This window comes from Larus michahellis, chromosome 1, assembly GCF_964199755.1.
Source record: "Larus michahellis chromosome 1, bLarMic1.1, whole genome shotgun sequence".
Classification (NCBI taxonomy): Eukaryota; Metazoa; Chordata; class Aves; order Charadriiformes; family Laridae; genus Larus; species Larus michahellis.
The window spans coordinates 27,487,117-27,503,222 of NC_133896.1; the positions used below are offsets into that span (position 1 = coordinate 27,487,117).

At 39.2% G+C, this 16,106-nt stretch overlaps 1 protein-coding gene across 1 annotated transcript in view; it reads right to left on the reverse strand.

Annotated features, from left to right (window-relative positions):
- CFTR (CF transmembrane conductance regulator) overlaps positions 1-16,106 on the reverse strand; it is a 94,135-nt gene that overhangs the window by 23,105 nt on the left and 54,924 nt on the right. The window contains exons 16-21 of the mRNA XM_074601815.1: positions 15,519-15,556; positions 13,681-13,934; positions 12,498-12,577; positions 5,942-6,092; positions 4,613-4,840; positions 2,412-2,512 (exon numbers count right to left, since the gene is read on the reverse strand). Of these exons, the coding sequence (XP_074457916.1) occupies positions 2,412-2,512; positions 4,613-4,840; positions 5,942-6,092; positions 12,498-12,577; positions 13,681-13,934; positions 15,519-15,556 (852 nt within the window). The remainder of the gene's footprint in view (positions 1-2,411; positions 2,513-4,612; positions 4,841-5,941; positions 6,093-12,497; positions 12,578-13,680; positions 13,935-15,518; positions 15,557-16,106) is intronic.

Genomic DNA, 16,106 nt, shown 5'->3' on the forward strand with positions numbered 1-16,106 from the left:
TTCTAGTGAACCTGGTCCTGTGGGGAGCCTCAAAGTATCTCTTGAGAGAAAAACAGAGTATAACCACATAATACCATATAATAGGGTATAATAGATTACTACATCAGGCACGCGTGCAAGCCTTTGCAGGACATCTGTAACCAAATAATTGTATAAGATTTTAAAGAGGGAAGTGCTAAACGTAGAGAATACAAAGAGTGGGAAATAATACACCTGCATAACCCAGTGAAGCAGTTTTATTGTCTTGAAACCATGAAGCTATTCTTATTTGCTTGTGCACAGGAGCAGCTTTTGAACGTCAGGAAAACCATCCTGCCAGCAGTATCTATTAGTTTGTCACCTGGGACACCTAAAAATCCATGGGACAGGGGTGGGCAGCTATTCACTGCTGGAAGAAGTCCAGAGGATCTACCTATAAACTGATGCACCTTACAAGGCTATCATTAATATAATATAACCAGTGCTCCAGTACAGTGGTTTGTCTTAATACAGAGAAAAGCCCTCACAAACGTCTAAAGCAACTTGAGACTTTCTTTTCAGGGGAAAGGGAGTTACTTCCTTATTGCTACTAATAGATGACATTTTAACATTGATGTATTTTAAAAAAGGGGAAGTTATTTATTAAAACACTAGTATGTCCAGCACCCTTTGAATCTCACCGCAAGACTTTTTATTGCTCTTGTGAAACACCTTCAGTTTGTATTAAGCCGTATAATAAGTGCACATGATTCTTATACAGATTCTTGTACTTAAAGTGATCCCATTATACTTCACAGGGCTAAAATGGAGTTTACAAATGAGAGCTGATTAACATTGTTGTCACAGTCGTGCCTTACCAATGGCATGTTTTACTTCAGTCACACAACTGCTGTTCAGCGTGACTTGCAGTTACGGCAAAGAAGCCCTTTCACAAAGTGCTTGCCCTTCAAGACAGGCTGTTCTTACAAGCAAAGAAAAAGTCAGCATAAAACAATTGGTGGATAGGGAAAAAATGTGTCCCTGAATGCAGTCAGCTTTCTGGACTATCACCAGTCACACGTGTAAACAAGAGATCAGATGTTATAAGTGGTTAATTCCCAGTTTTGGGGCTCTTAAGGATTTCCTTCAGGATGAGGGTGGTTGAATCACTTATTTAAAAAAAATATGTTGAACTGGCAAATATTCCTTCTCTGTCACCGTCTGCCGCAATTATGTTTTTTAAACGACAACTCATTTCAGCTAATCAGGATTTAATGGTCTCCAAGATTTGCCGTGAAAGCTGTTTGTTTTCCAATACTGAAATGGTTGGCCCTGGAAGCTAATTTAGGTTCAGAGAGGGTATGACTGGATGTGGGACTTTTTTTTTTCTCAGAAATTTTGTTTGGTTTATAAGACTACTCTGTTTTGTTACAAGAATTCTGTCTAAAATAAATCCTAGAATGCCTTAAAAGTGTAAAGAAAGAAGTAAATATTACATTTAAAAATAACACCTAAAACTTTCATACATTTAAGCTAAGGTATGATGAAAACTGCAAGAACAAACATTCTTTTATGAGTTTCCTGTCTGCTTCTCGTATCTCAACAAATAGGTGATGATGAGTTAACTTCGTGAAATATTCTGCTTTAAAGCCAATTCTAACAGACTAACTATACAAATTAAAGAGGTAAACATGTACCATTCCAAAGCCTTATGTCAGAGGGTATTTTACACAAAACCACAAAAAGACCCCCAGAGAAGAGGGTAGTCAAGAGGTAATGGGCACAAACTTGAACATAGGAAGTTCCATCTAAACATGAGGAAAAACTTTTTTACTTTGAGTGTGGCAGAGCACTGGAACATGCTGCCCAGAGAGGGGGTGGAGTCTCCATCTCTAGACACATTCAAAACCTGCCTGGACGCGTTCCTGTGCAACCTGCTCTAGGTGACCCTGCTCTGGCAGGGGGTTGGACTAGATGATTTCCAGAGGTCCCTTCCAACCCCTTTCATTCTGTGATTCTGTGAAGTCCAGGACAGATTTTTAAATCACTGTTGATTTTGCGTGGAAGAAGCTCAAAAACATCCACCGTGATCTGCTGTGCAAAGCCTTCAGTAGACCGAGTAAGGTCTATTGTATACCTTGGTAAGGCATATAATCATAACAAAACAACTCGAAGACTTTTTGAAGTTTTCCCATTACTGCTGCATCTGCAGTGTGAATCCTCAAATGCAATTATTTGCTGTTGCCTCTTCTACTCCAGGAAAATTTTTGATCGTAATAAAACTCAGTTTGTGCTGTGCCAAAGCTGGTAGGTTGCCAGGAAAGGTATGAGGGGAACTTTTCTGACACATCTGCCTGATATCCAACTCTGAAAATAACACACTGAACACCTATAATCAACAATATAAGGCAATTCTTTAAAAGAAAGCACAGCACAGTGCATTTCATGCTTACCAAACTATCCACATCTATACTTGAGTTTACTGCCCACTGCAAGGTTCCCATGATATTCATAGCTAAAGTAAGAATGATGCCAACACTAGCTGGTCCATCACCTGCAGAGAGAAAAACATTCAATTTATAGGCAAATAAAAAGCCAATAGAAATCAGAAAATTAGTATGTATACCTTAAAATACATATTCACATTCTCTCCCCTTTTAGTTCATGGAGAAAACATGGATTTGTTAATTACACAAAGGACCGAGAGCTTAATCATCAGTTAAACACCTGGCTTTGGCACTGAATTTACCAAAAACCCTGATCTTGCTTTGGCAGAAAAAAAGTTTAAATCTTGGTAATTAAGCTCTGAACAGAATCAGGCCTCTGCAATCTTGATATCAATTTCCTTTTTCCAATACATATGAATCTGTGAAATTACTCTTATCTGACTAAAATACCACAGCTAACAATTTTAAAATTCGAAATAGTTGCACTTGTTTACATTTCATTTCTTGGGCAAACAGAGGACATGTTCTCCTTACTGTTCCACAAAGCTGCAGATATAAATTCTTTTGCTTTAATTGTCTGCTGTAACAAGCATAGGATTTTCAAGGGATTTTTCTGTATGAGTTCATACAACACCGTTGATTTTTAATCTCACTATGTGTTAAATGGAATAGAGAATTTAAGCCAAATGCCTTTCTATGATTTCTTCATTTCTTCTATGGCTCTTTTCAACACACTTCCTCCTGTTTACTTATAGAGATGTCATTATTAGAGTAATTATGGAAGTAAACAATAAAAGCAAAATATTCCTTCTGAAAGCTGAGAGATTAAGAAAAGGAATTTAGCATTGCTCCAAGGACCTATTACCTGTAACAGTAAAGTTTAGAATGGTGGCAAGGTGACAAATTGTCATGTTTTTAAGAAGTGCTTCTAACCCCTTTTCTCAAATAAAATATCCAGAAAAACAGTATCACAAGAAACAGTTTTCCTAAAAAAAACCCAAACTACTAAACACACAAAGTAAAAAGTTAGAAGGGCAGCAAGACATATTGTTTCCCTATGAATTTTAGGGGAATTAAAAGTCTACTTTGTAACAAAAGTACTGTAAGTGCATATTTTCATGCAGAAGTACTTGTGTGGTTGGATTTTTTTTTTCTAAGAATCAGGAGAGCTCCTTATACAAGAAATAGAGGATAGCAATTTCATACAGAATACAATAGTCAATAAAATGTACACTTTTATATAACTCCTTTTCAACACTTATTTATGATTAAATGAAATTCGGATATTGTTAGAACCAAAATCCTCCTTCAAAAAATCAGCAAATTCTTGTTCATCAGCAACCATAGCATTGAAACTGCATCCAGATCCTGCACACAAAGTTCAGTGTAGAAATGGGAGAGGGAGAATAATGCCTGAGAATCAAAATCAAAAAAACCATACATAACAAAAGCGTAGTGAATTAAAAACTGTATTTGAAGTAATCTGTAGCTAAAGCTGCTGAGATTTTCCATAGAACTGAATTATTCCAACATTTTGGGGACACTCACCTCCTATTCTCTGCTGTTAGAGACTTGCTACACCTGGCCAAAGGCAGCATTTCAAATACAAGTAGAGTGATTCTTGTTCATGTACTGAGTTTACTAGGAGCAGTGAGCCATTTTGAAGGAAACTTTGAATGAAATTTGCAAAACTTCACATTGGAAAATGGGTCAGTGGGTTGTGAATTAGACAACTGGGTGACTATTTTTGGTATTGGTGTGGCTTAAAAGGTCATCAAAACTTTTCATGTTAGCCATTTGCAAATGAGAGGAATATTAACCTCTATTTGCTAAAATACTTTGAGCTATACAGATGATAATCAACATCCAAGCTTTTGGGTACACTAATGTGGTTACATTAATGTGGTTTAAAACACATGAGATGACTACTTTTACAGCAATTACAGCCAAGAAAAGGAAAGTTCTGTCCCTTCAGATATTATTTTCAGATTAATCACTTCAATGAGTCCTCTACAACACCAGATTGCAGATAATAATGGTGTAATTTCTGTTTTAATTCAATTGTGTTTACTATTATAACAAACTTACATCAGTGACTCCAATGTATGCTAAATTTTGCAATGGTTTATTTCCCTCGGAAGTTTCTAAAGCTGAGCTGTTAAATAGAAGCAGAAGACTTCCATTTCAGTACAGTAAGGTTACTATACCTGTAGTTATGATAGAGATGAATGCCACAGCAATAAAAAAGACAACAAAAATCATTTCTATCCTCATCTGGAACCAGCGCAGCGTTGACAGGTAGAGGAACCAGTTTGCCGTGTGTAGGTTCAGGGCTTTGTGAAATAAGGTCTCAAAATACGGCTGACGCCCAAAAGCTCTCAGTGTCCACAGCCCTTTTAAGCTTGTAACGAGATGGGTGAATATTGGACTCCGAGCTGTAAAGTGTTTAAATTAGAAACATCATAAACACTCATAAGCAAATAACTTTGATATAACGCAAATACACAGCCCTGTGCTCTAACTCACAGCAATACAACTGTTGTCAGTGTTTAATTTACATATGTTGTTGGAGTACATGACTGAAGTAATCCCAGCACAGGATACACAACAGTCTTTGCATGAATGGGTTGAAATGCCATTCAGTGTATTGCCAGGAAGGGATCACATTAAATCTTCTTCATTAGCATATTACTTGGGGAAGCTCCTGGCTTACTGTAAGATGCCACAAGAAAAAGGCAGCTCCTCCTCAGCCAAAATTAATTCCTATAATTCTGATAACTCCACCAAGTGTGAAGTTTTTTTAAGCACAGACAGAGTACTTTAATGCTCTGGACTTCACGGTACTGACATGGTAATTTTAAGCAGATCTTGCATTCATAAAAGGTGGTGAGCCAATGCTGGATCCCCATGAACATCAAAGAAATTTAAATTTAGATTGGAGGAACTTCAGAATTACACTTAAGTAAAAGGGAAGATGATCATCAGTGTTTAAGATGCAGGACTGATTTGCTGAGGATCTGCCGGTTTGTTGTAAAGCCAGACCACAGTGCCTGATCTGCAAAACCACACTTCAGAATGAGGTTTTCCATTTTATTGGGAACATGTCTCTTAATGGGGTGAGAGGAAGGAAATTTAGTCAAATAACTTATTCAGAGATAAAAAATTTTTGCAATCAAGATATATCCATTCTAAATTTTTCTTATAAAGAAACAAACTCATAGGGCACATACCAAGTCTGACCACAATTTTTCGAGTTACATTTACTCTCAAGAAAACTGTATGTCAGGACTTTATTTGTTTTCAGCTGCAGTAGTGATAAAGCCCAGCTTTAAAAAGGTCTTCTCCATTGCTCTTTGGCAGCAGAGCACTCAGTATTGGCTGGACCAGTAACAGCACTGGCTTTAAGGAGATACGTGTTCTGCTCCCAGAGACAATGGCATCTTGCAAGAGAAAAGGCAAAGAAGAGGTGAAAGGGTGAATCACTTCTCAATTGATTCGTTGTGGATTTAGAAGTCTACCAATTTTGCTGCTCCTACCTTCAGATTCCAGTTGTTTCAGCTGCTGAGAAGTGTGGAGGAAGTATGCCCTTAACACAATAAAGGCTGCTATCACAGGCACTGATGCCAGGAAGATGTAGGGTTGTAATATTGAGACTACTGTTATAGCGCCAATCACAATCAGTATTAACTGTAGAATGAAAGAAAAATACTATTGATATAGTAAACTTATCATTTTATAGACTAGAGATTGGTGATGAATCTCCTTCCCATGGCAACAAGCTACTAATTGTTTCAACAAACATAAAGTGCTAGCCTAAGTAGGATTTGCAGCTGAGAACAAACCTCCATGAAAAGATCATGAATAACTGAGACCAGATTCGTAACCTGTTCGAATAAGCTGCCGTCTTTTCTAATAGATGAAAGAAGTGTTTTCTGTAGTACAACCAGTATTTCAGGCTTCTAAATTACAAAGCCACACAAAAACAATGGCAGCTAGGCATTCACTCTCCAGTTAAAATTGTAAGAATGACACTTGCAATATCTGCAGACACCTCCCAAACCTACCAGTGCTGTCCCTGTCTCGTCTGGACTAGATGTGCCAGACTGCCAGGAGCTCAGTGCCAGCCTCCTGCAGGTTCTGGGCCAAGCAGTTTTTCTGAGGGTCAGAAAAAGTGGGAAGTCGCACATCATCGCTTGCTTAAGGGACTGTAACCCACATATGAAAGCAATACTACTGCTTGTCCTGATCAGAAGACAGGAAATAAGCTGTAAGAGGACTTGTGGTATGAAAAAATAGCAGTTTGAGGAGAAAAAAAGATGTTTTAAGGTGACAGATGACTCAAAAGGAACAAGAACACTCCATAATCTATTTAACCCACCAGAGACCACTACCATTGTCATAAGACCTCAGTAGCTCCAGACAGATTTAGCAAAATCAGGACTTGGTCTTTACTCTAGAAGCATCTTAAGCACTTAGACTGTTTTTGTCTCGTACCTAAATCTAATGAAAATCAAGTACATCAGTGTACGCAGAATAGCAAAGCTCTGCTTTGTATCAGGGTGTTACCTTTCACATTAAACAACTACTTCAAACTGCAAACCTACAGCCTAAAGCAACTGCAAATGGACAATCTGGACAAAATGATGAACATCGCATTGAAACACCACTGCAAATGACCAGTCAGCAAACAGATGAAAAGCAAAACTAATCTCACATTAGGAAGAAACCTGCAGTTGGTGCTTTTGCTACTACATCCATATAAATTCAAGGAAGGATTTAAATTTCCAGTACTCCATGTCAGAGGTCTTTCATGAACAGGTAAGCATGTTCCAGGTTTCCTACCCTTTCTTTTCATCAGAAATCTGAGCAACGCAATAGCAGCATCAAAGCTTCTGAAAAAAATTACTGTATCAGCTGGACAAGTTAAAGAATTCTTTCACTATTTTCCTCATTTATCTTAAAAGAACGGTGACACACGTGGGTGATGCTTGTGCAGGCTGTATAGCACTGGTCTGTAGCAATGCAAGAATGAATTTGTGTTTACTCATGATTTCAAAATGCAGAATTTAGTACCTCTTGTATCTCTAATTGTTAAGAAGTGAATGAGCTGTTCAACTGATATTGAGCCAAGTTATACAGCTTTCCCATTTCTTGAGATTACAGAGTCACACAGTGACTGTTTTAATTCCTGTTTCCACCATTTGCTCAAATTTTGCAAAGGCCACCATGATGCCATATTGTTCTCACTGCTGGTCCAACAGTTATTTCAGTAAAAAGTTGAATATGAAAATTTGCATTACCTCATAAACTCCAAACACAAAATAAGTGTAAAGTCAAACAGAAAATGACACCTTCTCTAAAAATACAGAGACAAAAATCAACACGCAAGCCAGCTACATTGGCATATGCTCGGGGAATGAGCGGAGCAGAGGGCTCATGCAGCCCAGTTACGAAGCACAGTGCTGCGCTGCGGTGACCCCAGGTGCTGAACTTTCAGGCCTGGGATGAAGCCCAGATGGGGAGACATATTCCAGTGCTTCCTCTGTGTCACCATTTTGGAAAAGGCAGCTGGTGGTGGAGACAGCAATTCAGCAAGAGTTCAGGGTGGCAATGGCTGCAGCAGCCAATCTGATAAACCAATGGTTTATCATTTAAGGAAAACCAGTCATGACCATGGGTATAAGTGTCCAATAAGTTCACTATGACCTTTTGTCTGGGACAATATTAAACCCTAGGGATGAGCATGTCACATGAAGAATCTCCAAAAAATGATGACCCCACTGTAAGGACTGGTAGAAGACTGAGATGGATGTTAAAACAAGTGCCGATGCTACTGCCATCATAAGCTGGCTACAATTCATACCCAAGATGTAGGGAAGCAGGTCAGATGGCTGTCAGAGAATCTACTATCTCTTGTCGTTGATGTAAAGGTTAATACGCCTTTTTTTTATATGGGCAACTGGGTATATGCCAGTGACTGGAGAGTAACCCTGGCCTCTTTCATCTCCAAGTCTCATTCATCCTGGATAAAAAGCACTGCTCCCTAAAAGGGATGGTCCCTTGATATGTCCAATACCCGTAAAAGCCCTAAAAAAAACTATGTCACGACATCCACAGCTGCAACAGAGAAGAAGGCAGTGTCCCTTAATGAGGAGTTAGCCGGAGTCATCTACCAGCTCTTTCTCACAGAAGAGGGAATAAGAACCAGCTGTAAAATTTTGTGTCAAATTCTTGGGAAAAGCTCAGAAGTCAGATGGACAAACTTATGCAAACATAAACTGCAGGCTAGCAGAGACGAAGTCTCCGTCTCCACAAGACTCAGATTTAGGCACCCCAGTACATTTAGAAGTTAACCTTTTCTGTAGATCTCTGCACCTGGGAAGGAATAACCATATTCACCAGTACAGGCTGGAGGGTGACTGACTGGGAAGCAGGTTTGCAGAGAAGGCGTTGGGGGTTCTGCTGGACCATGAGGCAGCAATACGCCCCTGCAGCAAAGGAGGACAAGGGCAGCATTGTCAGAAGATCAAGAGAGGTGATCCTCCCCCTCTATTCAGCACCCACCACTGAGACTGTATATGGAGTGGGCTCCCCAGTACAAGAGAGAGACAGGCATACTGGAGTGAGTCCAGTGAAAGGTCTTGAAGTTGATAAAGGGACTGCAGCATCGCACACACAAGGACAGGCTGATAGAGCTAGGATTGTTTAGCCTTAAGAGAAGGCTTAGGGGGATCTTATCACTTTGTAAAAGTATGTGATGGTATTTGTTATATTTATATAAATTATAAATTTGTGTATACATGCAAATAATTTTTATAAATTACATATATGTTTAAAAATTCTATTCTATTTATATAAATCCCAATAGGTATTTGGTGCAGAGCAAATAAGTCTGAGACAGATTCTTCTCAGTGGCACAAGTGTGAATGTAAGAGGCAACGGGCACAAGTGGAAATGAACAAAATACCATTTAAACATCATAAGAAAAAACATTTTTATTGTGGGGATGAACAAATACTGGAACAGGTTGCTCAGAGAAGTTGTGGAGTCTCCACCCTTGGAGATATCCAAAATCCAACATGGCTCTGAGCAACATGCTCTAGCTGACCCTGCTTTGAGCAGAGGGGTTGGAGAGGTCCCAGGCCCTAGATCCAGAGGTCCTTTCCAACTTCAACCATTCTGTGACTCTGCGATAATCAGCACAGAAGGAGAAAGTCATACGTTTAGCTTCTCTGTATCTCAGAGTAACCTGACTTTGTTCATTAGCAGTGTCTGAAGCTGCCAACCAAGTCTGAATCTATTGAGGACCGTAAGAAATGTCTTATGAAGGGACGACTGGTAAAAAGCATTCAAGACAGTGGGTAGCGTCAATCTTCCCCAGAAGAACCTGGAAAGACAGGGCAGCTTATCATGCAAGTCCAGGAGCCTCTGGACTATGGAGTCCAGGAGCCTAGGGAGTTGAGATTAAGGAGACAGAGGTGAATCTATGGGACATTAGAGTATAGGTTAGCCTCTGAAAGGCATCAGAACAGGAAAGCCAAATCTAAGAATTTTCCTTATCCTGGAAAACATGAAAAACTAGTCAGTTTCTTGTAGAGAGTTTGAAACGTAGAGACAGAATAACTAAAATAATTTTGGAATAACATCCCCATAGCAGATCTGAAATATCAGAAACAAAACAGCCACACCAGAAAAGACAGCAGTGAATCCTGATCACACATTAATGACATTAATGATTCAGAGAAGGTCTCAATGTCCACGTTTACTCATTCAGCAAATCTTCGTGACATCAGCAAGACATGAAGTAGAGCGGTGATGTCCTTGAACCTCTTCATGTGGAGCTGCACTCTCTAAAGTCATGAGCCAAACTTATCAATTACCAACAAAGATACAGGGAAATGGACTTGGTTTTGATCAGATCGTCATGTTCTGTCTTAACGACACCAAGTTAAGAGGGAGTGTTGATCTGCATGAGGACAGGGAGGCTCTACAGAGAGACTTGGACAGACTGGATCGATGGGCCAACGCTAATGGTATGAGCTTCAACAAGGCCAAGTCCTGCACTTGGGCCACAACAACCCCATGCATCGCAACAGGCTTGGGGAAGTGTGGCTGGAGAGCTGCCTGGCAGAAAAGGACCTGGGGGTTCTAATTGACAAGCTGCTGAATGTGATCCAGCAGTGTGCCCAGGTGGCCAAGAAAGCCAATGGCATCCTGGGTTGTATTAGAAGTAGTGTGACCAGCAGAAGTAGGGGGGTGATTGTCCCCCCGTACTCAACACTGGTGAGGCCACACCTTGAGTATTGTGTCCAGTTCTGGGCACCTCAATACGAGAGAGATATTGAGGTGCTGGAGCGAGTGCAGAGGAGGGCAATGAAGCTGGTGAAGGGCCTGAAGAATAAATCTTATGAGGAGCGATTGAACGAGCTGCGACTGTTTAGTTTGAGGAAGAGGAGGCTGAGGGGAGACCGCATCACTCTCTCCAACTACTTGAAAGGACATTGTAGAGAGCGTGGTTGGTCTCTTCTCACAGGTAATTAGCGATAGAACAAGAGGGAATGACTTCAAGCTGCAGCAGGGTAGGTTTAGACTAGACATTAGGAAAAAAATCTTCACAGAAAAAGTGGTCAGACACTGGAATAGGCGGCCCAGGGAGGTGGTGGAGTCACCATCCCTGAATGCGTTTAAGAGTCGTTTAGATCTAGTGTTAGGGGATATGGTGTAGGGGAGAACTTTGTAGAGTGGGGTTGATGGTTGGACTCAATGATCCCAAGGGTCTTTTCCAACTTAAATGATTCTATGATTCTATGAGTCTATGTTGGTAGGGACTGTAAAGCAAAGCAAACTCACAGATGGAGACAGGCAATCTGTGCAGCAGAGTGTTTGGATTGATTAAGTCAGGCCTGCATACCTCCCAAAAAAAGTCAGAATGGAACAGGAGGGCCCGGGAAGCTTTTGCTTTTATTTTTTAAATGTTCTGGGAACCAGCTCTATGCGAGGAAAAGCTGGCACTGCAGCATTAGTGGTGGGACACTAATGAGGGGTGCTGGGATCCACACAGAGCCACAAAGTCTCAGAATAGGCAGGATGGGGAGCAAACAAAGGCATCCTCCTTGAGAAACACTGGAGTTGCCTCTATCTCTGTATTTCTTCAATGTTCTCTTCAGTGCAGACGAACTGGAAGGTCATTCAAAACACAAGATTTTGCAATGTATGGAGTTTCCCAGGAGGTACGCTGGAAACAAGCCTTTCCATCCAAAAAATAAAAAGTTTGCAATTCTACGACTCTTAGGGATGTGAAATTCCTCTAAGGAGTAGAGTCATCTAAAGGTCTTCTCTGCCCATTACAAATAGTTATCCAGTGCCTGACAGACTCAGTTTAAATCCCAGAGATCCAAGGGAAGCCACAAAGATGTGAAGGATAAAAGACAAAATCAGGCAATCCAACTTGTGAAGGAAAAAAAAAAAAAGAAAAAAAAAGAAAAAGAGCAGAACTGCCCAACTGAGAGCTGAAAGCACATCATCATGGGTCAAACTGCCCTGTAAGGCAGGTCTGGAAAAGTTTCTACAGAAGACAAAAGAACAGAAAAAATAAGAATATATTTAACAAAAGAGAAGAAGGAAATTAAGGGTGATGCTAGCAAACTGGGAACAGAAGATGGTAAGGAGGTGAAGTCATGAAAGCAACTGAATGCAACCAAAGGATAGCATGAAAAAAATATTAATCTTGAGCCAAGATAACTGAAAGAAACTAAGGAATGCCCTTTACACCTCTGAAGTTGAACATGGGCTGCAGCAGGGATACTTGTACTGTAGGGGTCTGTAGGGCAAAAATGGTTCTGAGCTTGAGTACTAAAAGTTGTTTGCCCAAACAGTGGAGGCACACATACAGGCAAGTACTCAAAAAAGAAGCAATGAAGTTGACTTACAAGATAAGCAGCTATGTAAATAGACATACAGACTGAAAAAAGGAAGAGGGATTTAATTCCAGTTGTTATTTCTTCTCATTAATACTATTTCTTTTGCATGATGTGCGACTGAAACTTTATAGTGCTTTAAGACAGCAAAATTTAGAACTTTTATTCCACAAACCTGAACGAAGTCAAATACTGTAAGTGGAAGTAAGTCATCCAGTATTGCTGTATCTTTTGAGAATCTGTTAAGTATACCACCTATGGATTAAGAAAAAGAAAAAAAAGTCAAACATTTTAATTCCCCCAAAATCCTACATTTATTACTTTTACAAAAAGTACAACTTTTCCTGAATGCAAAATATTAAGGTAAAGTACAAGATTTTTTCTAGTACAAGCAATTCCATTACAGTTTAGTGGAGCTACAGGTTCTTTCCTCAGGGAGGAATTTGGCTCCACAACTTCTGTTTCAGCTCTTGGAATCTTGAAAAAGAATGAGGAAAATGTAATAAAACATAATTAAACAAGACAGAAACAGAGGCACAAAGCATAAGATCTGCACCCCTTATGCAGGAGGATCTGATGTTACAGATAATTTGCACATCAGCATTTATATATAAATAATGAATATACATATTTAATGTATATTAAATATACATATTTAGATGTATGAGTTTGTACACCAGTTTCCTAGCTTCTGAGTAGAATTACTGTAATCAACAGGTAACAACAGAATTAAGAACATAATGGGAAAACGAAGGAGAAGGCCTATGTTGTATTGTCATTTACCAGTGTCTCCTGTGACCTAGTGTGCACCAGTAAGAAGGGTATTGGATAGGAATTTAATGTACAGCAGGAGATGGACATTGTTGCAACAGTTATATAATGAACTTATCAACTCCAGAGCCAAATTTGAATACACATTCATACACATCGAATACCATTATTCACACGAACTGATGTTTTATGCCATTTTAGTAGAACTACTCATGAAATAAAGCACTATTTATCATCCACACTTGACTCCTTGTCACTCACCACATAGCTGACTATCTTTTCTATTGCAGTTTTAGACAAAGTCTATTAGAAGTTAGTCTAATTTTATTGCCTCAAACAGTTAACTTTTAATTTTCTCCAACTTACAAGGTGGTATTTCAGAATCAGAATTGACAACTGAAATATGTCACACTTAAAGTGCAATGAAGGTTCATTAAAAGATTCACAGATTACTTTATGTGGCAAACTTTTAACATTCAGCTTGACTGAAAATGTAAATGGAAAGCAACAGTATCCTTTAACAAAATGAAAACTGTTTAATTGAAATGAAACCCACACGTGAGTCAATCAGTTCCCATCTCAGTTACCTGCTTTCCAAGAGTTGAATGTTGACATAGGTGCATGAAGAACTGCGTGCACCATCTTTTGATGAAGAGTTTTAGACACTGTTATAAGCGTATGCACAAGGGGCAAACCTCTGAAGATCCCCATGGCAAGCAGGGTATCTGCCACTCCCACGTAGATATAAATGATGTAGTAGCTGCTAGTGCCAGTGACAATCACGGGAGGTTTGTCAGAGGTACCGTTTTCTGATTGTGTTGTGTTTACTTTCGAAGCTATCCTGTGCGATGAAAATTAAAAATAAATGCTTTACTGGAAATTGCGGTTTTTTTCTCTTTTATTTTCTCTACTAAACAAATAGTACTGTGATGTTAATTTGTTTTTAAACTATGTTAATAGTTAGTTATATGTATTTCCAATATTTTTTAAAATATTATCCTGTATGCATAAAATAGAAATTATGAACTACACCATGTTCCACTAAGGAAAAGTTACTCTGTGTGTCTTCCGGGGCTAAGACAATAAATGGTTTATTCATCTCCTCAGATACCTTTGGCGATTCAGGAGCCTATCAGCATTTGTAGTAATTTCTGAAATTAGTTGTAATTCATAGGATCATAGAATGGGTTGGGTTGGAAGGGATCTTAAAGATCATCCTGTTCCAACCCCCCCTGCCATGGGCAGGGACACCTCCCACTAGACCAGGTTGCTCAAAGCCCCATCCAGCCTGGCCTTGAACACTTCCAGGGACGGGGCATCCACAACTTTTCTGGGCAGCCTGTTCCAGTGCCTCACCACCCTCGTAGTGAAAAATTTCTTCCTGATATCTAATCTAAATCCACCCTCTTCCAGTTTGAAGCCATTACCCCTCATCCTATCACTACATGCCCTTGTAAAAATTCCCTCTGCAGCTTTTTGTAAGCCTCCGTTAGATACTGGAAGGCCGCTATAAGGTCTCCCTGGAGCCTTCTCAATTGTGCAATGAAGGGTTTTTACCAAGATGAAAACTGAGCCATTGTTATATAACTACAACCCCCCAAAACAGTTTTTTCCAAACTACTGTGAAAAAGCAGTGCTTTGGTAGTCTCTTGCAAATCTACTCCCTGTTTAATCACTGATGAAACTAGCCTAATGAAGGAAAACACATCTGCTTCTTTTAACCAGAAAAAATAGTTTAAGTGTTGAAAAAAGTGAATTATTATGGAAGTAAAATGCTTTAAGTGTAATATAAAAGTCAAAGGCCTTGGTGACCTATCGTAAGGGGACATCAACGCAAATCCCTCCTCCTCCAGATCAGACGTAATTCACCATATGCTTTCTAGACTCAAACATACAGACTTTGTGCTGCAGTACAAAACCAAGGATCAAAAGCATTAAGCCAGGAAAAGCCATACTGCTGATCATTATGTTTTAACCTTCATCTGCCTGACCCTGCAGCTTCTGGGAATTTTTCATAGGTGAGCAGAAGAAATCATACAAATGGAGTCTTACAGAAACTGATCCTTTAAAATATTCCTAAGCAAATGTCTCACCTGGCACCTCTGAAAGACAGCAGTGAACTAGAGTATATTCAGGCTAATCAAGTCCATGCACCTCTAGAGTGAGCTGACCCAGGAAAAGACTTGCGTGAATTTTTATGTGCTCAATAACAAGGCACAAGCCATTTGATTGTTAGCACTTAAAGAAGAACCAGTTTAAGAATCCACCTACATGAGGTATTTAGATCAGCCATCTATGAACCATTTTATTGAATCTAAGCTAGTGCCTACCCGTATAGAATTCTGGCAGAATTTATTAATTATTTCTAGCAAAAAGCAATACAAAGTAGACCTCTAGTTCTCAATAAATGATCATCGCTACTTACTTTTTAAGAAACCATAACCCAGCAAGAGATGCAGCTACCTGTCACCAAAGAAAACAGAGTTATTTTTTTTGTTTTACCACATTATGTACGTTTTTTTACTTATCTTCTTTCACTTTTATAATTGTTTGCAAAGACAGCATTACAAATGGATGGAAGTCAAACTTTTCCTGAAGCAAAAACCTTGTCATATCTGCTTCTCTTTCCACAGAAACCATTTAGTGCATCCCACCAGGAAAGCTACATTTAGACTTGTATTACAATCAGGCTCTAAAGTGCCTAAATATTCTTTTATTGGTTTTTACCATACTATTAACAAAGGCTTGCTAATGCATTCCAAATGACAAGGAACATTCATTGTATGCTTTAACATATTTTAGTTTTTAAAGATTAATATTTCTTGAGGGCCCTAAATGAGTAAGTCTCTCAATATCTTCAATGGCAGCTATTCAAATATGAATGTCAAACCTTTAACATTGTTATTTTTGCATTGTTGTTCTTGCTAGCTGATATCTACATTTGATACATCTATTTGTCTGATATTGCTCAGCTGCTAGTTTTACATAATCCTCCACATAATCTATTTCGATA